The sequence below is a fragment of the Ostrinia nubilalis genome, chromosome 17 (assembly GCF_963855985.1).
Source record: "Ostrinia nubilalis chromosome 17, ilOstNubi1.1, whole genome shotgun sequence".
Taxonomy (NCBI): Eukaryota; Metazoa; Arthropoda; class Insecta; order Lepidoptera; family Crambidae; genus Ostrinia; species Ostrinia nubilalis.
Genome location: NC_087104.1, coordinates 3,244,947 through 3,270,314, shown reverse-complemented (window position 1 = coordinate 3,270,314; position 25,368 = coordinate 3,244,947). Strand labels below are relative to the sequence as shown.

General features: G+C 39.8%; 2 protein-coding genes and 1 long non-coding RNA gene across 4 annotated transcripts in view; 1 reads left to right on the top strand and 2 right to left on the bottom strand.

Moving 5' to 3' along the window:
* The first annotated feature begins 219 nt into the window (after positions 1–219).
* On the top strand, positions 220–836 carry LOC135079636 (uncharacterized). The gene is made up of 2 exons (XR_010258846.1): positions 220–358; positions 473–836. It is a non-coding gene; the product is annotated as an uncharacterized LOC135079636 (long non-coding RNA).
* Positions 837–3,393, bottom strand: LOC135079635 (serpin B3-like). Of its 2 annotated transcripts, XM_063974260.1 has the most exons (8): positions 3,270–3,393; positions 2,913–3,002; positions 2,683–2,835; positions 2,506–2,601; positions 2,336–2,425; positions 1,755–1,955; positions 1,180–1,270; positions 837–1,037 (listed from the first exon to the last, which is right to left on the bottom strand). In XM_063974260.1, the coding sequence occupies exons 1-8, from the start codon at positions 3,279–3,281 to the stop codon at positions 898–900; spliced, it is 873 nt and encodes a 290-aa protein (XP_063830330.1). In that variant the 5' UTR covers positions 3,282–3,393; the 3' UTR covers positions 837–897. The 2 variants fall into 2 exon arrangements, with proteins under 2 accessions (XP_063830330.1, XP_063830331.1); XM_063974261.1 differs by lacking the exon at positions 2,336–2,425.
* A 3,335-nt stretch (positions 3,394–6,728) lies between these two features.
* Positions 6,729–25,368, bottom strand: part of LOC135080196 (zinc finger SWIM domain-containing protein 5-like) — a 72,399-nt gene continuing 53,759 nt past the window's right edge. The window contains exons 2-25 of the mRNA XM_063974879.1: positions 20,814–20,907; positions 19,012–19,139; positions 18,353–18,564; positions 17,762–17,842; positions 17,371–17,658; positions 16,830–16,957; positions 16,273–16,350; positions 15,830–15,922; positions 15,276–15,442; positions 14,808–14,917; positions 14,051–14,267; positions 13,754–13,987; positions 13,172–13,325; positions 12,787–12,928; positions 12,041–12,447; positions 11,866–11,973; positions 11,367–11,500; positions 10,636–10,814; positions 10,129–10,244; positions 9,776–9,926; positions 9,141–9,362; positions 8,589–8,711; positions 8,017–8,203; positions 6,729–7,171 (exon numbers count right to left, since the gene is read on the bottom strand). Of these exons, the coding sequence (XP_063830949.1) occupies positions 7,041–7,171; positions 8,017–8,203; positions 8,589–8,711; positions 9,141–9,362; positions 9,776–9,926; positions 10,129–10,244; positions 10,636–10,814; positions 11,367–11,500; positions 11,866–11,973; positions 12,041–12,447; positions 12,787–12,928; positions 13,172–13,325; positions 13,754–13,987; positions 14,051–14,267; positions 14,808–14,917; positions 15,276–15,442; positions 15,830–15,922; positions 16,273–16,350; positions 16,830–16,957; positions 17,371–17,658; positions 17,762–17,842; positions 18,353–18,564; positions 19,012–19,139; positions 20,814–20,907 (3,884 nt within the window). The 3' untranslated portion in view covers positions 6,729–7,040. The remainder of the gene's footprint in view (positions 7,172–8,016; positions 8,204–8,588; positions 8,712–9,140; positions 9,363–9,775; positions 9,927–10,128; positions 10,245–10,635; positions 10,815–11,366; positions 11,501–11,865; positions 11,974–12,040; positions 12,448–12,786; positions 12,929–13,171; positions 13,326–13,753; positions 13,988–14,050; positions 14,268–14,807; positions 14,918–15,275; positions 15,443–15,829; positions 15,923–16,272; positions 16,351–16,829; positions 16,958–17,370; positions 17,659–17,761; positions 17,843–18,352; positions 18,565–19,011; positions 19,140–20,813; positions 20,908–25,368) is intronic.

Sequence of the window (25,368 nt, the reverse complement as noted above, 5' to 3'; positions counted from 1 at the left end):
AACTTGGGGAATGGAAACAGACAAAGGCACAGAATGAGAATGTAACATTCTTATTTCGCTACCTAGGTTGAGAAAGAAACTTTTCTAGGGTTATACGTGTCGTATTTATATTATGTGGGTCAACGGAAAATAAAATTAAGATCATGATTAGCTGTAGATATCGCTCATTGACCTTCATAATCACTTTAAAATAATCTCCTCTCCAAATGTATATTTGAACACATTGTTATGTTAGCCACATGTTTTTAATTATTCTGACTTTTATGTGCCTATAAAATAAGCAATAAAATCTTTGGTAGTTTATGTAACAATGTGGTTATTACTATGGGCAATGACGCCTGTAACATGTGAGCCAGTAGTAAGTAAAAAATACTGTTTTAACATAACAATCTCACAATTTCTCTTTCAATTTGCTTATCGTAACTAGATTTATCGAAAAAACTAGAATCTTAAAATCAATTTGCCTTTTCAGAACAAAACGATAGAACGAACAGCAAGCCTTGTCGTACTCCCACCATTAGTTCTGGGATATGACGATCTTTACGATGAAGATAATTCAAGACCAAGAGAAAAGCACCCATTCCATCAAGAACATCAACAAAATGAAGAAGAAGAAGAAGCAGAAAACGTTAATAACGAAAGAGAAGACATGCGCGGTAGGTTAGAAATAAGAAAGCCTTTGCACTTTCCAAGGAGCAATGCTAAGTCCACTACTACTTGTCCTTGCAAAGGCGAGATAAAAAGATTGCATTAGGACTCTGAATCACGATACTTATTTGTGTTGAAATTGAATTTTATTTTTAAGTGCACTTAAGACAAATTAAAACATGTAATAATAAATTATGACAAATGGCTTTATTTTTTTTAACTTAACCGAAACCTTTAAGTTTTACTAGCTTATGATGGGTAATATTGTCCAATGAATATCGGTGTATCTTTAAAACACAAGGCGAAATAAAAGCTTGGTTGTTCTTGTGATATTAAAACTTTCCCACCAGTTTCATTCGACGTTGAAGGTTCCGATGTCGAATATAAACCTGTAAAAATAACGTTAAATAATAAACATAAGCATGAGGTAACTTGGGTAACATCAAACAACTTAATACTCGCTCAAGTTAAATTTGTAAATTGGTGTCGAAAACTCGATTGAAAGTACCTACACAAGCTTTTTTAACTTACATGTTAAAACATTGATGTTAACTTCATTTTCATTGATTTTTAAATTGCCGAAGTATTGGCCAGTAGCAGTAACGCCGTTGATAATAAATTCCTGAAACAAGGAACAAAAAGCAATTAAAATTTTCGCAAACCACTTGGTAAAAATCCACCCTCAGCTCTATAAATAGGTAATATCGAGGAATTGTAATCTATAAAAGGTCCAAAGAATTTATGATCCATAACTATTACACTACAATAACTTTCTAACACAGTAACCGTTATCGTCCCGCCAGTCGCCACATAAAACTGTTGAATTTGATCTAACGCGTTTACATAACAACAATTTTACTACAACGCGTTTACTTATAAAAGCTATGCTTTTGTGGTGATCTACACACTGGGTGTAGGATGACCGTAGTGTGAATATGACAGTAGTTACTTTACAACCCGGTGGAGTTAACTGCACACCTTGCGTCCGTGACGTCACATCGACGCTCTACGAAAGGGATGAACGCGGGAAGGTATGCAGTTAGCTCAAACCTATAGCCTGTTGTAGCTTGATTTCAGAAAGTCTAAACAAATCCAACATTACCCACCTGTTCTCTTGTAATCTTCGAGCAGATATTGATGCTGGGTGCTTCTAACTTCGTCGTCGTAGCGAACATAGGTTGGAGGCAGTTGGTAGCGGCCTCGAGACTTTCATTGCATAGCGTTGAGAACAGTTCGTGTAATACATCCATCTCGTTTGGAACAAGCAGAACTAGTTTGAAGTTCCCTGACGTTGGGAGTTCTAGCAGCTGCAAAATAATTTCTAACATTAAGTACCTACATTAGAGTTACTACAAATCTGTTACAAAATAGCACGGTCTATTACAGCTACATAACAGTGTTTAGTTTGATGTGTTATCATCTGTAATGCAATGATGTTGCTACTGAACAACCAGCTACCGTACACGATGAGGGAGTCAAAGACTTAGTTTCCAACTTCTACATATATCTTTAGCAAATATTCCTGTACAACTAAGATCTACAGCGTAAGGCTAAAATTAATCCCTTGGAAAGCACTATGCTGTCTTGGAACCACATTTAAATTCAACTTAGGTACTAAGTAGTTAAAAGTTCAATATCGTCTAATGCAAAGCATCTATGAGAGAGAGATACAACAAAGATATCGAACCCTCGTTTCATATTTGACGTCCTGAGTGTAATTGAATGAGTTGTACACTTTCATAGATGGTGATCCACCGATGTGACCTACCCACGTATCCTGAAACAAGGAAGTAAAAAATTATTTAAAAGAAATAGGGAGCACTTACTTATTACTGACAGAAACTCGCCTTACCTTACCTTAAATCTATGAATATTCATCAGAACTATTAACGTGTCCTTAGGAAAAATTGTATTTTTGGAGTCCATCATTTCTTCAAGAGCGTGTTCATTTATCTGTTGAAGGTTTTGTTTTAAAATGAATTTTCCACAATATAATAAGAAGTTAAGTATAACAAGTCTAAATTGTATTCTTACCCAGTCGTTAATAGCATTCCTTTCTGCACTGTCCCGAAAATCGATTCTTTGACTATCAAATTCGCCATGTTTGGTGGTTTCTTCTGATGATGAAGATACGAATATTTTACTGTTGATTGTATTTCCATCTTTCTTGGTAAGTTGTTTACTTAACTGCAGGCATAAGATTCGATAGGTACTTTACGTAAGTGATGAACTATGCTAAATAAAGGTTAAAAATAAAAATTTACCTGAATAAACTTATCGTAAGCTGGATCAGCATTACCACACGCCTTCAGCAGGAGTCCGACTGCCAGCGGCGAAGTAACCCAGCTGCACGTCTGTCACCATTCGACTTTAATCAAAACACAGCATTTTGGTTTGATTTCAATTTCAAGGAAAGATAAATTGTTGTAAACTGAATAATCTAAAATATGGTCCTTCGAGCCAGGGTATTTAATCCTCAGCGAACTTTTACAAAGTACAAAATTGAAGTACTTTATAGCAAACTTTACAAAGTACCTACCATTATAAACACAGGTCTACTAATCACATTATTAACTACGCACTTTGCCTCAAAACAATATCTAGAAAATAAAGACTCACACCTGTCGCAACATAGTGAACTGCCTGTTTAATTGCTGAAAATAAACACTTTTAAACAAATATTTTGTTCACTCGGTGTTTTCAGGCAAAACAAGTTTGACATTCAGACAGATTAGATAGCACAGAGCAAAGATATTTTAATACAAATGGAGGAGAGTCGATACTATTTTTAGTCTTTGCGATGCGCTTGATACGAGACTGACGCATTAAGTATTTTGTGATTAAAGGTGTAAGTACTAGCAGTACTAGTATGTTTCAATAAATGTGATCGCCAATTTAGATTTAGGTTACAGGAGATACGTGAAAGGAAACCAAAAAAATATTTTTCAATCGTTTATATTGAAATTATCACCATCTTAATACCAGCACTGAAGGGTGTCCACGTTTTACGTACAACACAAGTACAAATCAAGACAATCGACACAGAAGAAAGAAAAATGTGGTAATGACATAAATAGGGCCGGTCTGGCAAAGTAGACTCGCCTGAAGGCACTTAGGGTCTATATTATTTGCTTTGTGATAATTTTGGCAAGTCCTAAGTAGGTAAACAATAACCTGCTGTAAAGTCTTGATAAACGTAATTATTCTTCTTAAAAATATTACACTATACATTGGTGGTATTTATATAGGTAGTTTTTGGGGATTTTACACTTTACAGGTCAGTTATTGTCTAATTATCTCGACTTTACAACATAGTTTAAAAGTACAAGTTTTAAAAGTATTAAGTATAATGTCTTTTACAATTCACAACTACTTACATTTACACAAAAATAGTAACGCAGTGACGCAGACCGGCCGAAGGCAAATTATTGCTTTAATTTAAGATATTAATCTGTTTTCTAGACCTTTCTCTCAAAAATAACTGTACCGCACATCCAGGCTCATTCAGACCAAATAAATATACAAAATAATGTAATTGTTTGCAAGAATCCTTGTGCGTATGATCATGGGCATCGTAAGAACTTCAGCAAAAAAATATTCGAGTTCAAAAACTAGACACTATGCGGTTGTATCATGAGTGTTATAAATTATGTAATTAAAAGATTCATGTACTAAATATTCGCCGCCTTTATGTTTATTTGGCTGAAAGTAAATAGAACTGCCGTCGATTGAATTGAATATTTTTTCACTATTAACTCAGATTTGACACATTAGACATAGGGTCGGCAAAGCTTTTTTGTATTTTAACCGAAATTTAAACTTTATTGCGTTGCAAATTTACCACTGAAACTTAATTTGTAAGAAAACATGTTAATAAAAGTCTATTTTAAGATGCAGGTCTAAATTGAACTGAGGTTTGCCAAAAATCGATAAATAAATGTAAAATATTTTAATTTGAGTAAAGCTTTTGCCGAGCCCTCGTTCACACCACAAAAAGTACAAAAGTCCTTCATTAACCTAATATACTATCAGTTTACCATCCGTTACTAACACTTGAACACTACCCGACGCTCCTTCTATATCAAATATTAAACATCTTCTATCTTTATAAATGCACTTTTTTAAAAATTTACATCTAACATAGAAATTAAAGTTGTATGAGAAATAATATTTCAAACACTCCTCTCGGCATGCGGTACCAGACACGATAATTCAAAGGCAGTTATGTGAACTTATCTTAATTATGTATTATGTTGCATTGTTAGTTTGTTTTATTTATTTAACGTGAAATAAACAGCCAGATGTAACGTGAAAATGAAACGTGTGCATGTTGACCCCATCACACTTTTTAAACCGAATTTTTTTGGTGTAAAAATTGTGTCTCAATTTTTTTACGAAACGAATGGTGTCACTAGTGGCGTATGCCATAATGTAAACAAATCGATTTCGTTAATAGAAAATGGCTATCGTTGTTTTAACGGAGTAAAGATGGGTCCGTGGCCGAGTCCCCCAGTATTTGACGCACCCGTGGTGGACGCCCCCGATTTAAATAAATTTAATATCATATTTTTTTCGGCTTTTGCACTAAGTACAGTCAACGAAAAAAGTTTCACAAGCTAATTATTATACTAAACTATGCATGTTTGACGCTATTTATGCAAAATTTTAACCCAAAACCAGCAGTAGTAAGAAACAAAAAACTTTTGTATGAATTATTTTCATTTCATTAGATTCATTTTTGTGTTTAATTCTACTGGCCTAATAAATATTTATTCGTTTATAAACATTTTTGTGCCTGACTGTACATTTGATTAAAAATTGCTTCAAATCGAATTTAACTGACCGGGGGCGTCGACCACGGGTGCGTCGAAAACTGGGGGACTCGGCCACGGACCCGTAAAGATGTTGGTACATTATTGTAAACATTTAAAATTAAATTATAGAGACGTATATCATCCGGAATGTAGGTGTCTATTGATGATCATTGATTATTAATATTAGTGTGATAAATATTGTAATAAAAGCACAGATGACAAACAAAAAATAAATGAGAACTATAGAAAAATATTACTTCACAGTCATTGTCTACCATCTTAAAAGTTAGCAACAAATAACTATGATGTATATCGAATACTCAAGAATACTGAAATAATGATGGCTTTGCTTATCTCACACTTGGACTTACAATATATTTCTTTGGTGTTGTGTCATTTCATAATGAATATTCCATTTCTATTGGACGCTATAAGAATGGCGTACTAGGCCTACGTCGCTCTATGTTTTGTGCTGGGCAGTCCAAAATATTGATAATTTATCGAGTATTCCCCAGCATAAAGCACAAAGTCCCTAATTACACGTATCTATGCTAAACTTATACAATAACTATATTTACAAGCCCTAATCTATTTACACAAATGGAATCATTGAGATCATTACAATAACTTACAATATAAATGACGTTAACGAGGTCGGCTACAGTAATCGTTAAATAAAATAATACTTTAGGAGAGACTGGTTTGGTACGCTACGGTACGCGGTTGTACCATACATGAGGTATTTTATTTTCGCCGCTAAATTCGCAGGGTTAAGTAGGGTGCCCACGTTTTTTTATTATTTTAATTTATCATATACAATTTTCAGTGAGTTTACACATTCAACTCATAAATGACTATTTTTTGGGAAAAATGTAGGCACTCCAACTTTTTCTCCAAGTCTAACATACTTCAGACTTAGCACTACCCACGGCAAGCTTATGTTTCTAGATCAACGGTCCTTTACATTTGCAAGGAATGATATTTCCAATAAATTCACTTTTTTTCATCAATATCGCCTAAACTTTGAACTATTGCACAAAAAGCCAACAAAAAAAATATTGCCAAAAGTTGCAAGGCAATTTCGCGACCTATTTTCGACATGACACACTTCACTGACATCTGCCAATTCTAGTGTACGCAACTGTCAAGTAATGACGTCATCAAGCAATTCTATTGTTGTCACCCAAAGTCCCCAACTATTGTCTGTCGCAATAAAAACGAGGTATCATTTTTCACTTGTAGATGGCGTACTAAGTTTTTTTAAACTTTTGGGTTTAATGATACCCCACGTAACCTTTTCCCGGTCCTTAGGTAAAACAATAGGAAAACGATTGTTTATTATCATATTGACTCACGTTACAGAGAATAATATTTTTAGTTGCGCCACTCATTCTACTAAAAGATGACTTGAAAACGTCATCAAATATTCACTATCGGGACATTATCACACAAATCCCAAGCGTACACTCAAGTAATTGTCACACATCACTAAAAATCCCGCGAATTCCCGCGTACACCCACAAGTCATGGTCACACGAGTGCGTTTCGTCACGTCCTGGCTCTGGAATGCAGCGTGTATCAACCGAAGCGCTCTTTGACGAGGAACATGAGCTTCTTCTTGCCTTTGTACTTGAGCTTGATCTCTTGGAGTAAAGCCGCGAACTGGTGTGGCCCGTCGTGCGCGAGCGCAAACGTGTCACGCGCTTTGCCTGTCAACAAACGATTGCAATTAGATACTACACCTTATTTTCAGACCCTTAAGAGCCTTCAAGTTTTTTTTCGTTGTCAAAATGATTTCCATATTGACTGGTTGAATTCCACATTCAGCGCTTTCCTGCTACCTTTATGAGATCGTCGGTCCACTTTGTGGGACGTCCCACCCTGCGCTTTCCAGTACGCGGCCTCCACTATAGAACCTTGCTGTCCCATCGGCTGTCAGTAGCGTACTATGTGCCCTGCCATTGCCACTTCAGCTCGCTAATCTGTCGGTACAATGACGTCACTAACCTAGGGAGTCCACGAAGTCCGCATAATGCCTCGGGCTGATATGGGCCAGCCGCGCATGGGTGGTGGAGGCGTAGGCCCGCAGCGCCGCTTCGAGCAGCGGCCGCAGCGGGGTGGGCGGACGCGGCGGGGGCGGGGACGTCAACTGACTACCAACTGTCATTGGACCCGCTGCTATGACGTCACTGACCTAGGAAGTCCACTGAGCTGATGTGCGTGAATCACGCACATATGGTGAAGAGCTCCAGCGTCTCCTCAAACGTCAAATCATAAACAGTAGCTCTTCAAGGGTCACTGTGCATGTTTCCCTATCTTTTAGCCCTATATAAAGCCCTTCGAGACAAACATTATAGCAAGTCTACTAACCTAGGAAGTCCACGAAGTCCGCATAATGACTCGGGCTGATATGGGCCAGACGCGCATGGGTGGTAGAGATCCCCAGCGTCGCCTCAAATGTCAAATAATACCTGTTTTGAGCCCTGCCAGCAGTTCTAGGCTGTCATGGAAAATGCTGGGAGGAACCATCACAATATACTTGAAGGTTACTAACCTAGGAAGTCCACGAAGTCCGCATAATGCCTCGGGCTGATATGGGCCAGCCGCGCATGGGTGGTGGAGGCGTAGGCCCGCAGCGCCGCTTCTAACAGCGGCCGCAGCGGCGTGGGCGGGCGCGGCGGGGGCGGGCGGGAGCGCGAGCAACCAGCGGCGGCCACACAGCAGCGACGGAGCACATCCGACTGTAAAGAGACATAATAACTCATTAAACTTTATGCAAGCAAATTATACCACAAGTATCCTGAATACAATAATGCTTCCGTGTAAGGAGTGGGTTCACTACAGTAGACAAGCGTAATAATGAGTCGGTAGTTCGATGCCGAAACCACTGGGCTATTGTCACCGTTTAGTTCCTTAGTACAAAATAACTTAGCACGGTGATTTTATGCAATTATTTCTTTCTTTTCTTATCAGCACTGTGCACCGTACCAACATGTGTCAGGATATGACATTAAAATAATTAATTACCTACTTTTTAGACTCACGGACGTATCTACTAATGAAAAGATGTTAAAAAGAACCTGTATACATTTAAGAATAACTACAAAGTATACGAAGACCACTCACCAGAACTGGCGCGCACTGCACGTTCTTGACAAGTAGAGGCAGCATCGCCTGTAACTCCGCTCGGCCTAGCGAATGCGCAAGCGCCACCGCCCAGTGGATGTCTGCTATCGCTGGGTGGCTGTCCTGTAATGATGACACATGATGAGACTCGTATTCATAGACATAATGATTATATCATCTAGATAAACCGCGATGTCAAGATGTTAATATGCTTGTATTGTATTGTTTATTGGGGTAAAATGTGTCAATGAAGAGCTTGGCGAATTCTAGAAGCCGTGGGGCTCAGGAAATAGGTTTTAGATTTTCAGTCGGACTTGTTTTGGATAACAAAATCACTTGAATCTGTCAACAAAAACTTGCCTATATTCAGTGCTTAAGTCTATAGAACTTAGTTGTAGATAAAGCAGAAGGAAGATTTCTCATTATCAAACCCTAGCATCTTCCTTTCCGTTGGCTGGACCTGTACCTAACACATCTATAAGTTGTAAAGCTAGCAAGGGTAATTCAAGGGTAGTATGATTTTATTAACATAAAGCCCCTTAGTATACTTACTTGATTATAATGAAGGTGCAGATTCCTCATGGCCAAAGTGGCCAGCCTCATCGCTCTCGCGGGCTGTCCCCTCTGCTCCATGTATCTGGCTACCGCGAAGAGCTGCGAAGACGCCAGGGCTCCTCTGGCGGCCGCGCCTCCGACGGCGGCGCAAGCGGCTTCGAAGGCGCCGGCCGAGCCTTCGCACACTGATAGCGCGCTGAGAGCACAGCCAGGGGGGTCCTGAAAGTTAATACAATAACATAGTTTTTATTTAATAATAATAATAATAATATTAATAAATATCCTTGGACATTTTACACTGTGCCGCTAGCTAGCCCCAAACTAAGCAAAGCTTGTACTATGGACACTAGACAACGGATATAAACATACTCAATCACATTTCAATCAAATGTTTCTGTGAGGGTGTCATGGGGGACAACTCAATTCTGTCACAGGTCCATTATTACGAAACGCTCGAAAATCGATTCAACAGTCCAAGTGTCTGTTCTCAGGTTGGCCTAAATATTGCTCATCCAATAAAGAGCATCTTTTTATGATTGAGATTGAATCGAGTTTCGATCTATGGATATTATAGAGTAATCTATGGATTTGAGTGATAGAGAGTACAGGAAAATGTTGTCTTCATGTCTTACCTTGGCAGCACACTGTAGCGCTAGTGTCCTTGCACAGGCACTGAGTTTCTCCTGCTGTTCAAAGGTCAGCCCAAGCCTTAGAGCCGTTGCATGTGACATCGCGGCTGCCGCCACTGGGCCTGTCGCTTCTGTAGGCGTGAACAGCTCGTACCTAGAATTAACATAATAAGTTATTAATTAAACGGTTTGAAAGTACCTAATCGGTTTAATTTCAAGATTCAAAACCTCTTATGTCCTGAAATTCACCCACACCAACCGGTCAACATGGAAATCATTGAGGGAGGCCTACCTATGTTCAGCAGTGGACGTCCTATGGCTGAAATGATGATGATGAAGTCCTGAAATTAACTTACCAATTTTGCATGATAGACAGTAGCGCATCCAATCCTAACTCCGTCGCGCAGGTGACGAGCCACCGGACCATTTCTCTTCGCCTCCAGTTTACTGATGAGAGAGTCATCCGTAAGACCTGTAACAAGATTTAAAGAGATTTTAATATGAAGTTTTATTATAGGTAAATGGAAGTGGAAATAAGCAAAACTAGATCTTAGTGCTATGTGACTATGATGATTTAATAAAGCGTTGGTTGGGATGTCTTGAAATGGCAGCTACTTGTTATTAGATCTGTTTGCTGATCATTTATTGCTTGATGCTACTTAGAACAAGGATACCATAACGATAACGATGTGTTATTGTTTATGGAATAAATGCTATGACTATGACCAGATTCTGGCCAAGAGGAGGGAGATCGGAAAAGTCAGACTTTTAAGCTGTTTCCACGCACTTTGATACTTGAGGATACCTAAGGTAGGTACCTACTTATGCAGGGGCACATAGTTTCCAGTAAAATAAAAAGTTACCTGTAAGCCCAGCTCGAAGGCGGCTGCCAGCAAGTCTCGGTGGTGATGAGGCGCGTCGGGCGGTGCCGCGTGGCGGAGCGCGTCTTGTGCCAGTCGGAACAGTTGAGCCGCGGATCGCACGTGCCTCTGAGCCGCTCCTAGAGCCGCTCTGAGTCGCGCTGGCGTTCCTCGCGCCGCTCCTGTGATAATGAGAGATTTGATCAGGGATTTCTAAAAAACTCGGAGAAGAGTACCTAATAATACATAAAAAAAAAAATATTTTTGGTGTAGAAATCATAAGGAGGTGCGATCTAATAAAGATGCTGGTTTTTATGAACCATTTTCGAAATCATTAGTTGAGCTTGCATAGAAGAAATGGACACCGTGGATGGAAAAGGACAAAATCGCAGCATTGAACGCTTAAAGGTCGTGCTATGACCTTATCAACCTAAAATGGAATTAACACCGTATCGCCTCTCGTTGCACTGTCAACCGCGAGGCGAGGCGTTTACGTTAAGGTGTGGATAAGTGTGCGTTGCAGTACAAAGTTTCATTTCATGCTTCGTCCATAACTGTTGCAGCAGCATTGAACTCACGTTGCACTCATCTAAATTCAAATTCAAATTTTTTATTGCTTATTAAGTGTTTACACTAAAATGCATACAAGCATTGTTGGATGCAGACCGCTTGCGAATGGTTGCACTAAAAGTTTTACGGTGCAAATAGATTAGATAGACTCCATAAAGGTATACCTAGCAGAGCGCTGGCGAGCGCCGCCTGCTGCTGCTCGGCGTGCTGCAGCGTGTGCCAGGCGCCGGCGCCCGCCATGCTGCCGGCCGCGCTGCCGGCGCCGTCCAGCGCGTACGCCTCCTCCACCATTGGCAACCTGGAAGAAATATGGTGAAAGTTTAGAATAGAGTCGCCTAAATTGGAATGTCGCGTCATCGCGTGGACCACTTTTGACAGCCTGCACGGAGGAATGCAAGACGAAGGTTTAGATAGCTGCTAAAGTATTAATATTGGACTACCTGCCATATTTTTCGGGAAGTTATATAAGTGGAAAGATGAGAGAAGATTAGTGATGTGTTTACCTTATCCACTCATCCACCTCACTCGACTGCTTGTTTTTTTACAAGTCCCTAACAAATTACACTCTACTCCTTGGAGTCACTATAGACTTCTTTGAATACCCTCCAACAGCGCCTTCTTGACGCATCAACACAACTTCGATAGATAGTGAAAATAACGTACCTCATAGCCCTCAAGCCGACTCTGTAAGCCAGCTCAGGGTTACTCGGCAGCAGCGTGAGGAACATGAACCTCGCGAATGTATGCGCGGGCGCCGAGCGTGGGTGTACTCTGGTCCCGAGGCACGAAGAGGGCCCGCCCTCTAATAGAACTTCGATAAATAATGAAAATAACGTACCTCATAGCCCTCAAGCCGGCTCTGTAAGCCAGTTCAGGGTCGCTCGGCAGCAGCGTGAGGAAGAGGAACCTCGCGAATGTATGCGCGGGCGCCGAGCACGGGTGCACTCTGATCTCGAGGCACGAAGAGGGCCCGCCCTCTAGTAGTGCCTTAACTACTTCAATAGACAGAGAAGTAACGTACCTCATAGCCCTCAAGCCGACTCTGTAAGCCAGTTCAGGGTCACTCGGCAGCAGAGTAAGGAACAGGAACCTCGCGAATGTATGAGCAGGAGCCGACCGTGGGTGAACTCTGGTCCCAAGACACGAAGAGGGCCCGCCCTCTAGCAATGCCTTCGCGACGCGTGCGCAAACTCCCGCGGCTGCTTCGCCTTCTACCCGCTGGAGCTGGCCTATTAGGCGCTCTTCCTGTAATGTGATGCCTGGTTAGGATGCTGCTTTAAAGTTACAGAAAAAGATAGCGGCTTTTTAGCTTAGTCTTAGATAGAGAGGAGAGTACTGGCGCACTGTAATAGTACAGAGCTTTTCGCCTAGTTCAGACTCCAGTTCTCTCACAATGTTATAAATAGTGCATAGCAATTTGTGTTTTGTTGTAACATTGGATTGTGAAAGAAAGAAAGAAATGCTTTATTAAATTACATATCTGGCAAAATAAAGAAGAAATTTTAAATGAGTTATGAAGTAATTCTAGACCTCTTTATAAAGGAACTGGTGAAAAAATGGATTGCATATTCTATGAGTTCTTACCTGCTTGCAGTACCGCTCTTGTGCGTATAGCCCACTGGGCAGCATCCTCTGCATGCCCAGCCCCAGTAAGGCGGCCTCTAACGCCAGCGCTAAGTATGTCTCTTCAGGGTTTTTACTGCCAGCTACTGGCACGTGCTGATATCTAAAAACAATGGAATTGAAATGATTAGATACGTTACTCATTCGTGTAACAAGACAATTTACAAAATGTTTTAGTTGGTTCTTCATTCCCAAAACAACCACGAATCAGAACAATTTATAGGAAAGTAGGTATTGCGCTCGCGAATGGTCGCTGATAGAGGAGGAGGAGATCAAAGAATAAGTGTAGGTCATGATTCTGCTTTGGAGCTAAAGACCTGCTGATCACGATAACTAACTAACTAACCTTGGTGGAAGCCCAGTGTTGGGCTCCTCGTCCAGATAGGCCGTGTGTAGGCGCGGCGAAGCGCGCTGGTCGTCGGGCGCCAGACACGCGTCGGCCAGGCACTCGTACACGCACCAGATCGCCTCCAGCGTCCAGCCTGTCCAACATCTGCTGTCTGTAAAGAAAGCCATAGAGTGAATGACGTGTCCTCGAGATCTTAGATCACGTGATGGCAAACGTTTGGAACGCCCTCTTTCTTGATGTGCAGACGATCTTTGGCGCTCCTTGTGGGAGAGGCTTTCGTTCAGGAACTGCAACTACTTAGGTGATGACCAGCTGTCTTTCTCACTTAACAAGCACAACTTTCTCGCTCTCACTCTCTCTCTGGACATGGACGCCGGAGTCCATATAGAAACAGCGGAGCAGGACCGACGAAGGCAGAGTGAATGGATTCTCGAGTCTAGACCATGAGGTAGCAAACGTATACTACCTACTTATAAGACTCTCTCTTCCTCGATGAGTCGACGTCCTTTGACACTCTTAAGGAGAGTTTTACTTCCGATGATATGCAATAGACTACGATGCATTGTCTCTCTCACTCACCTCGGCCAATACACCGGTGCGTGTGAGACAGAGCACAAGTAGCCGCGCTAGTGAGGCAGACACCAGAGTCCATGTGCGCGCACACAAGTGACAGTTTGACGCGGTCGGCGCAGGCGCCGGAGCAGGCATCGACGTAGTTAGAGAGAATGGTTACTAGAGTCCTTAGAGGATGTGATAGCAATGTACCTAGTGTAAGAATCTCCCTTCCTCGATGGGTCAACGTTCTCGACGCTCCTAAGGAGAGTCTTGCGTCCAGTGATCTGCAATAGACTACGATGCGTTGTCTCTCTCACTCACCTCGGCCAATACACCGGTGCGTGTGAGACAGAGCACAAGTAGCCGCGCTAGTGAGGCAGACACCAGAGTCCATGTGCGCGCAGACCAGTGACAGCTTGACGCGGTCGGCGCAGGCGCCGGAACAGGCGTCGGCGCCGGCGCAGGCCGGGGCGGGGGCGCCGCCGCTGGAGGAGGCCTCGCCCGCACCTACTTCGTGCCACCGGTGTTGGGCTACCTCCTGGAACAATTAGGTTCCAGTGGTCAGTTGTGATGTGGTTAAATTTAATATCTCCCACCTCTCATTTTATTTTCAGTACTGGGTATCCAATTTAGTTACTCTTGCTCACTACTGGACAGGTGTCTCGTTTAGCTAGCATTTGATTTTGATTTACAACGCACTTCGTGGTTATTTAGACCCAACCAATGAAGGTTGAATAGTCCAGAAGTTGAATTGGCAGGGGCTCACAAATATTTGAACTATTACAATATCAACTTTTTTTATGTAAGAAAAGGCACACCTGGTGTTAAGTGAGATGCAGTCTAGGATGGTACATATCTGCACTGTAAGTGCCTATTCACTCTTGCCTCGATTGCGATATGAGAAACACATGATAAATAAATTAGGTGATGCGGAGAGGCTTAAATATCGAAAACTTGGAATTGAATTGGAAACGACCAGATTACAAATTCCAATTAATAGACCAATGGAAGTAAGAGTCTGGTAGTAAGTACATCTAGAGCCAATCTTTTGCTATCTTTAATCAAGGGTAAGTCTCACCTGTCGATGCCTCATGGCCCTCGCTGCACTGACGGCCAGTCTTAAAGCGGCGGGAGCACGTCCGTGAGCTCGTAGGGCCTCTATCCGAGCCCCCACTACTGGCAAATGTTCTGTAATAAGAAATAGTATTTTAATGAATCTTTCTTGACCTGTTACAAACAACTTTAGAAGACCAAAATTAACAGGAACCTTCAGAGATTCTGAACTTGAAGTTACAGTCGCTAGCACACAAATATGATTTTTGTTAATAAATCACTATAGTATCTAAACGCACAGTTGATGGCAAAGTGTTTAGGGTTTAATTCACAGGTAAGTATATAGAAGTACCTAGGTAAGTGATAAAGTTTTTAGTCACAAAGTTTAAAACACGTAAAGTATTTTACTAACTAACCGTGATCTTTGAGGATTTCGGGAGAAACTTGGTAAAAGATCAATTTTCCTGCCATTAGCAAGTTGAATATCACTTACCATGCCATAGAGGCTGTCCCAGGTCGTTAAACTTGGGGTAGGGTTGTGGTACTGTAGCAGCCGAGCCACCAGCCTTCTCCGGTTTTTCAGGATCAGAATACTCGTCACTGCTGAGAATGTACTTCAGGTGCTCATTCTCCCAGCTTATGTCAACCGCGTCCAGCGCTCTGAGAACAAAAAATTGTGCTTAGCTATAATCAAAATGACTTTTAGAAAAATCTATAAATACGTAGCCATCTTTCGAGATTACTCATCTTTGGGTTTCAAACTGTAAGTAGATTTTGGCTATACAGGAGTTGCAGTGGTGGGAAATTCGGGAAAGATAAGTCAAGTTATGTCCCTCCCGTGACGCTCTCATACCTCAGACACTGACTTAGAAATTCAGAATGCGCTAGACTTGTAGTTCAGTATTGTTTACTTTGTGAAAGATTCTCAGCGAACTTTAATTCAATATGCTGGCTCGAAGGACCATTTTTTACAATTTTAAAATTGAAAACATAATGCTGTGTTTTGATTTGTACGAGAGTTTGGTAGATAGGCAAAACTGATCTTACTTGTGGAAGACAGTCCTCGGGGTCAACGAAGGCGCCGGCCGCGAATTGTGCAGTCTTAACCGTTTGCTAGCTCTCCTGTATTCACGTTCATAACTGCAACAAAAACAAATTTTATTATGAATTTATCAAGATTTCCCCAGTATTCATATACCTACATACATTCAACAGCTCATCAGACATTTTCGTGGCAAATACGAGTTAACTGCGCATCTCGCTGGAATGCGACTCTCCCTTGCACTAACCCACACATATCCCCGCGTTCGCCCCGTTCGTACCAGAGAGCGTCGATGTGACGTCACGGCCGACAAGGTGCGCAGTTAACTCGACCAGGTTGTAATTATTTTACAACTACATAAGTCTCTGGATTGTTAAGCTTGATGTACTGTCGTCTGTACACTAGTCAGTTTCTCATAAGAATTCAAAATTAAGTCGAAAATACTAACTTATTAGGCCTAGATTCTTCATCGGAACTCTCCGAATGGGAATGCAAATCTCTTCTTTGTCTTTCTCTATGTCTTTCTCTGTGAACAAAAATATTATTTAGACAATATTTAACACGGAAAAAACTTACCTATAGATTATTGGAGCAAAAAATAGCACTATCAAGGAAATCTAACACCCGTATTCACAAACGATGCTTGCTAAGTGAAGCAGCAAATCGAACGCACAGCGTTGAATAGAGCTCTGTGATTGGTTTGTGTGAGACTCTGTGCGTCAACGCGCACTGTGAGAACTCATAGTAACGTTTGTGAAAACGGGTGTTAATATCGTAGCTTTCTTTCATTGTCTACACTTCTACACTAATATTATAAAGAGGAAAACTTTGTTTGTTTGGTTGTAATGAATAGGCTCAAAAACTACTGGACCTTTTTTAAAAATTCTTTCATCATTCGAAAGTTACATTATCCACGAGTAACATATATGTAGATAATGTAGTCCACGCGCGCGAAGCTGAGGGCGGAAAGCTAGTGCTTTATATTTCTGTGGTTTTTGTTCGTACCTATCTCTCTCCTCTCTTTCGCGCAGTCTCTCTCTGTCTCTCTCCTCGCGGTCCCTGTGGCGTTCTCTGTCCCTGTCTCTGTGGTCTCTGTCGCGATCTCTCTCGTTCCTCTCCCTCTCTCTTGCGTACTGTAACGAAGAGAGAATATCATCATTACATGAAATCAGGAGAATCGGTAAGTGCATAAAGTAAGTATAGTTTAAGGATTTTTCACACTTCCTAGATGGGGTTTGCGGTCAGTTCAAAGTGAATGCAGCCCGCACATTGATTACTTTGACCTGATCACAGATCGCATCCAGTGTGGCAACTGGCAATGTATCCTATGTAAATGTAGTGCTATTTGTAATTGCTTTGCCTGGTCCTTATAATACAATTTCTCTAAAGCAAAGTTTAATGTATTTTGACTAGTTTCAAAGTAAAAAAGACTAATCAAAGACGTCCTGATAAGATCATACTTTGATAGAGACCATTTATGTTTCTTTGGATAGGAAAGTAATCAAGAGAACACCCATTTTTATAGGTACTTCATTCACTCACTCACCAATGGAAAAGATCTATAGTCCGGGTCCTCAGTAGGACAGACTTCAACCGCCGACCATTTCTCCAGCAGATGTCTCCACTGTATCCTGTGGTGCTTATTACTCCCAGGGTCCAGCACTATGCTGACCCATAAAGCTCCCAGCTGTTCCCACAGCTGCCTGCATTTCTCTGTCATGGGGGTGTTCTGGTTCCTCCAAAGAAGGAGCCGAGGGTCTGAGAGGAACTGCTCGGTCATAAGCATGAGCATCCGAGGGCCGTTTGAGTCTTGCGCGCGAAGCATTTCTCGTACCTGGTAATAAGAATGACTTTTAGAAATCTTCTTGTCAAGTTCCTTTGGTTTATAGTTAATGGCATACTTTGTATGGTAGAGAAAGTATAAAAATAGAGCTCACCTTAGAAAATAACGAATTAAGCTGCTTATTTGCATTGTAATAAGTCCCCTGTAATAAGTACGCCCGCACTTGTTCACAGACCTGAAAAAATAATGAAATTGATTAAAACAATCTAATAGAGAAATGATGACATTGATTAAAACAATCTACAGAAATAAATAAAAACAAAATAGGTACCAAAATGTCATTCATAAAAGAAAATTTAAGGCCAGAATCAAAGTTTAAAAAAAAGTTTTTACTTGAGTAGTTTTTATTTTTATTTTTTGCAATTTTTTGTGAACTTTTTATATTTTTTTAAACAAAATATTTTAAATGGCCAGCATTTATGAACTTTATGTGTAGTTTTAATGTAAACTTTTTCAGGTCTTTGTTGTATTTTTCTTTAGATCGTGTCATTTATTTGTGTGCCTAGGTATAATATTCATGCAGCCTGCTGTTGTTCAGGGTCGTTGGCAGAAAAAATATTTGTGCCGTTTTTCAGATTCGGTTTTCAGTTCCTAGTTCCTAATCATGACTGAGTAGAGAGGCCAAGCCTTATATCCAGTATTGTTTGTTCTAATGTAAGCTGATAGCAAAACAAAGAAGTTTTACCTGCTGTTCATCCAAGTGCCAAGCATGGTGCGCGTCGGGTGGCGGCCCAGCCGTGGGGTCGGGCGCGCCGCATATCCTGTTGATAGCCGACCTGGCCTGCAGGACCTCGTCGGCCAGCCTTTGGGCGGTTGGCAGCACCTCCGTATGGTGCTCCGCTATCAGGTATTGCACGAACTTCTGCAGCTGCTGCCTGTCCATTTGGAGCAGGGTTTCTGGAAATACCAGATTGGATATTATATTTAATTTCTGAGTGTAAAAGCATAGTCATTTTTTCGAGGCCCTTTAATTATTGCATTGCATGCCTGAGGATTACCTCATGGCCCCTTTTCACTCGTTTGAAGCTTTAAGCTCTTTAAAAGTGATGAACATTCGTGATTTTAAGATAACATGATCTATGTATGACTGTATTTTGAGCATCGAGTCTTGCTGCAAAGTGCTGTATAGATGTTCTCTACATTATCAAAATGTCAAGTACGTACTCATTTAAGAAAGTTCAAGAGCTGAATTAAAAAGTTATTGACCTCCTTTGACTTAATTGTTGACGGCCAGACCACTCAAGAGTCAAGACTGCTTTTCCTAGTCTCGAATAGCCAAAACTTGTTGTTATATTCTTCAATCTACATGCTGATAATGCTCCTGACTGCAGATGGAATGCTCACCTGATATAGGCACCCGCAGCCGCACGGAGTCGGCGTTCCTGATGCGGTAGAGAGCCAGCGCGACGACATGCTGGCACCAAAAGATGTCTCGCGCTTCGCAGCTGCATGTCACGCCTGTTATTTTGCATCTGTAGATAAGAAACAAATGAATTAACGCCTCGTCAAAGTTATAATCAGGTTATTAAGATTACTGCAGGAGCACGACCGTCTCTAATTTACAAAAGGCCAAAGGAGGATTTGGCTTGCACTAACTACGCTGGACAGACGAGTTGGGGAGGTCACATCTTAAAAATAGCATTTTAATGACTTTACTAGTCTCATACAAAGCAGTAAATGTTTTCAAGTACAGTATTTTGTTTTCAGTGTGTATACCGCCAGGTCGATCATGTCAATTGTTATGACCTGCCAAAGTGATTTGAAATGAATCAATTAGACTTGAAAAACGGCTGGCACTGAAAATCTTCAGTCACATGTAGACAAATCAGGCTGATAAGAGTATGTATCGGCCTAATTTTAGATTTCGGTGACGGTATTTGGTATTAGTATTGGGAGATTTCCAGGAATTTGCCTATATTATCTGTGCCTAAAATATCATTAGTTACAATGAAATTATGAATGAATTCATTAAGCACTGCTTTGAATGGGAGATACTATCGATCGTCACCAACAGATGGCGTTGCTCGTACATTAGATCACTGACACTTAACAGCAAAATGGATTAAGTTGAAACTACGAGTAAGTAGAGCACAAAATCTGTGCTGGCTAATTTGTTATTGTTTGTACACAATCAAATAAATAATATAATTAACTACAAACTTACATACGGATTGGGGGTATTGGAACATAACAATACAAGATCGTATTTTGTTGTAAAACTACGCTGCACATTTTTTTAATATCAAACACTTCTTTTTAATTTACAAAGCTCTATCTAAACTATCGTCTCTATTATGATAATTCTTCCGAAAAGGTATTATTCTAGTGCGTTGCCCTTTAAGTTAATAAGAGCCTCCCCTGAATCGGTTAGACCCACGCGGCCAACAAAGGCGGGTCTTTGACACCTTTTGTTTTTGTTTGGCACATCGTACAGTCGGGCTCAGAAAGAACACCTTTTTAGAACAACAAAATAGAACAGGCTTTTTGTTGTAAACCTATAAGACACCGATTCGTTCCTCTATTAGTAAATGGATAGACATTACGTAATTTTAATTTTTTTTGGTGTCATTATGAGACCTGTTTTTAGATCATTTTACATAAAACATTGATATGTATTTAAAAGTTAGTAAAGCTTTTATTTGTAAATATTTTACACAGGTTAAAACCCAGTTCTGACATATTTTGTATCCGACTCTACCTACGTTTTTGGGGCTACTGATTTATTAGAGGCCGCTTTTTAATTGTGGTAAATGACAAGGTTGTGTTGATCTTTAAAAAAAATGCTAATTGCAGTTCCAGTTTGCGGTTTTTGTGAGCTTTATCGAAGGTTGGAGTAATAATGCCCAGGCAAAGTTTAAATACGGACCTTTTTACTAAAAATAGATGTGATACACGTGGATACGTTCAATTAATATGTAGAGATTATGCGAGATAAGTTCCCAATTACGCTTGCAATATGATCAGTTATATTCCAAAGGCTTATTTATTAGCCACTGCATGCACCGTCCACCCCTACAAGACTGTTTCTGTCACTCATGCTAGTATCTCCTTTTGCGTAAGAGGGATGGAAACTTTCGAAACTTCAGAATAACATTTTTGGGAGTATCCCCCCAGGTGTACCTCATGAAGTTATCTGTCAAACTCACCTGTCAAATGAAACAGTGACCCTGTAGAGCCTTTCGGGCTCCGAGCACGGAGGCACGGCTGCAGGCGCCCGCACCACTCCACTCAGGTGGAACCCTGGAAAAGGAGAGAGAAGGTTATACTCAGGTATTTTAAAAATAAAGCTGGGACTACACTTTTACAATAATCGATGAGGAGTGTGAGATTAAGGCTGGGACTATAACTATTACTTTTTATTTTACGAGTAGATTCTGAGGCCTTTCGAGGACTCTACATATTCATGACTCCAATTTACAGAAGAATCATACAAAGCCAGAAGTTACAGAGTTGGATGTTTGCGATCAGACGATTGTTTCTTTAAGTATGATAGTTTAATATTTTACTAACAATATATTTTGTAAATTGAAAGCTGTTATGATAATTAATAATATCCGCATAAGTATTAGTGGCGATATCATAGTTGTCTAATTTTAGTTACAGAAAAGAAATACCTCTTATTTTAGTTTTAAAATACTCTTGAATCTTACATAATTAGTACCTAAGTTATTAATATATCCGTAACCACCTGAACTTCCTCAATAAAACATAGGCTTCTAAACATAGCCAATCAAATTGTAAACATTCTATTTCTATGCCGAATGCCGTCAATATTTTGAAAATACGACCGACTGGGCTGAGTTTACTAAATATATTCGATTTATAGACCTATAACGACATAACTTATGTTTTGTTTCCAATTTAAGCATCCTGTAGCTAGTTGGTGGTTACCTACTTAATGGTGTTTGTGGGATATCAGCTGGAATGTGTGTAGTAAAGTCTAATTTAGGCAGTGTTACTAAAGTCTGACCAAGGTTTTGATGCTTCGAATTGTCTTTTTGGTACGTAATTTACTTTTTTAGATAAGGTGATCAAGAAATTAATGCCGTTTTCACCAACAATCCCTAATTTTTAAGTGACCCGTATGGTAACACATAACAGGAATTTTGTTTTCATAGGGAATAATGGTGAAAACGGGCACTAATGTCACAAATATCTGCCTTTTTACCTACGCAGATTTACGGTCTACATGCGAGAGTCATTACAATTCCGCAAAATGAATGCCCAGCGAATACGATCGTGATTGTAATTCGTTCTTTCCCTATCATTTATTATCAATTACAGCTTTGTTGAGCTTTACAAATAGACCGCTAATTTATACGATTCCATACAACATCATCAATTTAACGCCGCGTTCTCACGAACGGGAAGCAGGTAACATTGCGTTTAAATTCGTATTTCGAACGCACAATGCACCGCGTTCGCACCCCACATGTTTATTCGAACGATTCTCGATTCAAAATAATCGGTTGCGAGCGGAAATGCCGAGTCCGAGTATTCGATTTACAATTCGTCAAACACCGGTTTCGGTCCGTGAACGTGTTTTTGACGTGCGCCGATCGAGTTCGGCTCAAATTGAAATGGTTTTAGCTGTATTTTTTATCCGGCACCGTTTTTATGCGGGTAGACGTTTTAGTATTTAAATCTGGTATAAATTGAGGTCGAAACGGATAAAGTTGTATGACACTTTATTTGGTTTTATGTATAAAAACGCGCTACATAAAATTTGAACATAAATGACCGAGTATCGAGTTTTGTCATCGTTAATCGTTTGGCTTTAGCAATTTGAGAGCCCCGTAAGGCATGCCTTTCTAAAAATACAAACAAACCGCCGAGGGATTATTGAATACGATCAATAAAATTGCTTCCAGCAGAACCGTAAATAATCGTAAACTTATTTCGCCGTAAAAAGTTTCAAAATCACGCGAGGGCCGCGGGTTTCATAACCGCGCGTGTGCATGGAGAATCTAAACACAACAATTATTAGGAATCAATCTATCTGCACCGATAGGCGGTAATGGAAAACGTTAAAATTCAATTATCGATTTATCGCCGTGGCTAACGATTCGATTTCTTACGCGAAACAATCAATTACGCGATCGCTAGGGCCGATGCGAAATCGGCCAAGCGACAAAACAGCCAGAGTTCCCATTGTTGGCACAAAAAATGGACCGATTTGAAAAGCAATTGCTGCAATGGTTTGAGCGATAATTAACCCTCACATTGTTACTCGGAGTCCCTATTCCTTGAGCAGCAAAGTTCAACGTCGCATGAAAATCTTTTTTAAGGTCGACCACGCACTCGCGCTTACCTTTGAGTTTGGTTACGGAGACGAAAACTAGCTGGCACTCAAGAAAAAGAATGAGGTTTTTTAATGCCGAAAAAAGTCGAAAAACGCTATAGCGGTGTTGGTACAGCTGCCTTATTGTGAAGTGATTTTATTACAGCGCAGATTTGTTATCGGACACGGCTCGATTCGTGCCTATTAGGAATGGCGCTGTTTTACAGCTGTATCGGTATTAGGTTTTAAAACCATTATGAACGTCCTGAAAGGAGAATATTTCGCTTAATACGGTATTTGGACGACTTGATTAAAATCACAGCTAGATCATGTAATAAAATTTGATGGAAATCTCTTCATCACGCCCAAACAGACTGGACCTTAATAAAGGAAGAGAAAGTTTCTGAATAAATTGATTTACTTCAACACGAACTCCATTTAGCTCCGAATTTGAATATCAATGTTATTTTTTATTTATATCGTGACCGGAATATTCGTTTCAAATGATTTTACGCATGTCCATAAAGTTAGTTTACAATCACAATTTAACTTTATTCAAATTTTGAACTCAATGCTTGAGTTGCTATGTAAATAATAGCTTTTGATCACGAGAATACAACCCTCGCAAGTAATAAAATATATTAAAATATCAATTGAACGGGTTTCGCGCCATAATTTTTATTATTTGTGGATAGATTGCAAAACGTGGAGGTTAGAAATAGGACAAAGAAATTTTTACGGTTCCATGCCCACGGGTTTCGTCATCGTGACCAATAACCGTGTTCTATAAGTTTGCAATAGTTATTATGGCAACCAAGACTTGGTAGTTAGTTACACCATGGCATAAACGGTTCGGCAAATACTTAGGTAGGTGTCGTTTTCGAACATTGCAAAATGTTATGTCTTTTGTTTATTTTCATACTCAAAATTAAGGATGTACAGTTAAATAAAGATATAGCAACTGGTCTTACGAAATTCTGCCTTTAAATTAACGAAATCGAAATGGACGCCTACAACTTAGATGATGGAGAAGATAGGTAAGGTATTCTTTGTTCGATACATCAACAAGAACCAAGACAATGGTTAACTTATACTTAGCAGTTAGCAGATGGTCTGAAAGGGATATAAATTATGAAAATGCTGATTTTATTCAAGCGTGGGCACCATTCTACTCGTGCATCGGTTTGTTTAAGAATACATTAGAATCGCAGAAGGCCACTGCGATAATTATAGTAATACGAGCATGATAGATATTAGAATCTCACGCCAAGTAACTTTATTTAATTGGAATATTCATATTAGTGGCTGGGTTATCAAAATTACTAGACAAATGGAAAGCACTGTCAATTGGTGATCCCAACCAAGTAAGTTACTTGAAATTTGTTTTTAAATTCTTGTGAATTTCATATATTATTATTTAAACGTGATGTAGTAGAGGCGTAGATGACAAAATGGCGAAATTAGTAAACCAACGCATTTGTTGTTAAAACTGTAAATGAAAAACACGAAACACGACTGTTAGCTAAAAACCAATTAGATACTAAAATGAATGAAGTTTTATAACGAAGAAAAGTTATTGATATTATTATGTAACCAATATTCATTGAAGCCGATGAATTTAAGTCAGACGTTATCACAGTGTTACGTATTTGAGTAAGCAGGTCAGAGCATACTATTTTACACACACAACTATACTATTCATCAATGAGACTTTAATTAAAAAGGTATTGATAGAGACAATGAAACATAAATCTACTAATACTATCAAGACGTGGACTTCCATTAACAAACACAATTCTACGATCCCCAATTCGGGGAAAGATACAGTGAATTCTGATACACTCGCAAAATAAACAATAGTACACGTAACCCGGTTAAAATGGAGGCCAATGGCGGGCCAAGGCGGCTTCATTGTGATAGAGCAATTTGCCCGACTTTAACAACGAACGATTATGTAATTAACTATTTTTATATAGTTAACGCAAGGCTGGCTCAATTGGAGAATATTTGGGAACGTAACTCATGTGTTTTATGAGAATGTGACAGTGTGGTCTTCTTTTATTTTTACAAAATAGTTTCTGGTGGATATTGCGCAGTTGCTTTATATCATTATGAGATATCTTCTAAATTTCCTAGAAGATAATATAATGTGAAACTGAAAACTGTTTCATGAATTTCAATACTATGAATCAAATTCAAATGTATTATCAGAAAATACGTACTAAATCAAACGCGTTGAATGTGTCACATCCATAAGCTCCTAATTGCAAAATATTGTCAAACGCTTCTATAATTTCACCTAAAATGGGCATTAAAATAAATTTTGGGACCATATTGATGATATTTCAATATTTTAAGGTAATAATCTACATAATGTTAATATTATTGCATATCGTCTCTTGCGCATCCGGGCTTAGAAA